General features: G+C 36.9%; 1 protein-coding gene across 1 annotated transcript; it reads right to left on the reverse strand.

Annotated features, from left to right (window-relative positions):
* Positions 1 to 384: 384 nt before the first annotated feature.
* Positions 385 to 2,492, reverse strand: LOC108459813 (BTB/POZ domain-containing protein At3g22104-like). The gene is made up of 3 exons (XM_017759212.2): positions 2,246 to 2,492; positions 1,228 to 2,156; positions 385 to 1,142 (listed from the first exon to the last, which is right to left on the reverse strand). The coding sequence occupies exons 1-3, from the start codon at positions 2,322 to 2,324 to the stop codon at positions 741 to 743; spliced, it is 1,410 nt and encodes a 469-aa protein (XP_017614701.1). The 5' UTR covers positions 2,325 to 2,492; the 3' UTR covers positions 385 to 740.
* Between the last annotated feature and the right edge of the window lie 309 nt (positions 2,493 to 2,801).

The following is a 2,801-nucleotide window of genomic DNA, read 5'->3' on the forward strand; positions in this document are numbered from 1 at the left end:
GATTTTTTAGAAAACAGGTCTTATTTTTTTTGTCTATGCCTATTTTTCAAACCTATAATTTTGCCCAAATCATTTTACATTTCGAGCAGACTTAAACTTTCAAGTGACTCGACCCATAGACAAGTCTAATATAGACTCAAGTCAAAGTTTATTAGGCTAACCTATGATCAATAACAGTAAAGTGGGTCAAATTGAAATCTTTAAACAGGTCCAAATCACAAAATATTATCAAAATTCATCTTCAAATTCCTTTTGGTCTAATTCATTCACCTATTCCATTAAAAATCTAAATATAACTCAGAAATAAATAATTAATCATTCAAAATCATAAAACACAAGGAAAAATGTCATGTAATAAATATAAATTACATGATGCAGAAAAATCAAGTTTCAAATGACCTTATCTTTTATCTTCAAATTGCCAAGAATGGTTACATAAACATAGAAGCATCTATAAATTCAAAATTTGAGAGGATTTACTGAAGTATATTTGAGTTGTAACATCAAATAGGTAACCCCACCAAAGCAACTATGAACTAATCCATTATTGGGTGTTGGCTAAAGAATATATACTGCCAACTGCCGCGCACCCATTTGCCTCAGACTGAGACCGACTGTTGAAAACGACTCAACCTTGGAGAAAAAATAAAGGAAAACTCTTATCACACACACCTCAATGCTATACATACACAAGTGAAATAATTAAAAGACACAAAGTGGTATATGCAAAAATTTCGCTTTCATGAACAGAGTCTAGGCAGGGGTCTTGCATTACTATGGGTTAATACTTTGGCTTTCATGATTTTGGCCATTTGGGTCTGCATTTTCTTACACACTTTCTCCAATTCCATCACCCTCCATTGCATCCCTTGTAATTGTGCTCTGAGCTTTTCATTGTAAACTACAACTTGTTCCCTGCCCCTATCTTCCTTTGCGGTGAAATCCGTATAATGCTTGGCATTGTGCATGCCCTCAAGCAAGTTCTTAAGCTTCCATTGCTGTGAAATAAGAGCTTGCACTGCGCTTGTTGATGGGAATTTTGTGTTTTGAGAAAGGTGCATGCAGGCCTCACTAGAGAGCTTCTTATAGTTCAATCCACCACATATCTCCATTTTTTCTACTTCAGACAACCCTGTATGAACCTACTGAAAGCATATTTAATCCAAATGAACAAAAAAAAAAGAGAACATATATAAGGAACCTTTTATAAATGATATCAAAGTCTACCTCCAAATAAATGTCCATGGCATGGTACAATTCATCCCATGAGTCCCTGGAAGAATCCGGCAGGACCATTACCAAAGCTGAAAACTTGGATGATTTTAGGCAACGATCCGGAGCTACTTCTGTTATATAGAGATCTATCAAGCTAGCTACCTTTTTCATTCGTATCGGAGATAATTCCGAGCCTCCATCACGTAAAAATGCCTTGAGGAACCTAAGAACAAGGTTTACATCATACAGATAACTTCTCCCATATGATGGAATTAGGAGATTGTCTATTGTTGCTTGATCTAGTTGAGAACCTATCATACTCTCCAACTTGTTCCTGCAACTTTTGCTTATGTTGGAACGCAGCACCGGACGAAGAACGCCAAACAAACTCTTGCACGAAATAGAACTCGGATCAAGAGTGTAAAGCATATCGATCACAATTTCTAGAACTTCACGTTTCTCATCCGATGAGGCCGTATAAAACTTCGACTTCTGGTAATAAAAGAGGAAACCACTGACGATAACATGATTGTACCCCCGAGACACCATAGATTTCACCAGCATTTCAATCAAATTGGGATTCAATGCCGAAAGGTCTTCGAACCACCAAGTTGCTCGAAATAGGCCGTTTTTCGAGCTCTGGGTACTCCTAGTATTGAACGAAATCCGAAGCCCTGAGCTATCTGGAGAAGAAGTAGATGCACAAGGGGTTACTTCACTAGCCATGGCAAGCCTCCCAACAAGTGAATCCAAGCATTTCTCAAGTATACCAGAAGAGGTAGCAGTCCGCGGTGAATCTTGGTAATGCTTCAAAGCAACCAAAAGATCAGACCATGTCCAAAAACTGAGCTCATCAATGGAGTCCTTGGTTTTTTGTAATAGATTACAGTTCCCTGCCCCTGAGACAGAAATGTTCATCTCCATGGATTCAACAGCAGAAACTATGGCAATACAACAACAATGGACAAATTATTAAAGAAAACATAAAAAGTCTAGCAATGATAAAAATTAGGATTCCATTTGATGCTACCTAACCAGACTCTTGGTTTGTCCTCAAGCATCCTTGTCGGCATATACCGGGGTATCAGCAATGGAATAGGATCCTCCATCCCGAATTCAAATAATCCAAAAACAAGAATGAACCAAGAAAAGAGTAAAAAGGAGGACCAGAAATGAAGATGTCAATTGTAACAGTAATCCATGTCTAGTGCTATGAAAGCAACCCTTAGTCCTTTCCCAGAATCACCCAAAACTACACCAATAAATAAGGAAAAAAAATGGGCAAAAGTCTTGAACAAAGAGAGAACGGGAAAAAAAGGGAATATCTACTTATATGACCCACATGTAGATGGGAAATTAAATGATAATGGTACAGAAGAAGATAGTATCTATAGATTCCACATTTCTGAAAAGGCAAGAATCAAAAGAATATAAATATGATAGATTATGAATCACAATCACCCCAAACATTTATTCCCAATTTTAGTTCAAGCAATCAAGCATTATAAATAATTGAATCAAATCAGGAAAATGGCGAATCAAACATTTTGTTTTTCCTCCAATTATGATAATCACAAGTATCGTTT

The sequence above is a fragment of the Gossypium arboreum genome, chromosome 4, assembly GCF_025698485.1.
Source record: "Gossypium arboreum isolate Shixiya-1 chromosome 4, ASM2569848v2, whole genome shotgun sequence".
Lineage (NCBI taxonomy): Eukaryota > Viridiplantae > Streptophyta > Magnoliopsida > Malvales > Malvaceae > Gossypium > Gossypium arboreum.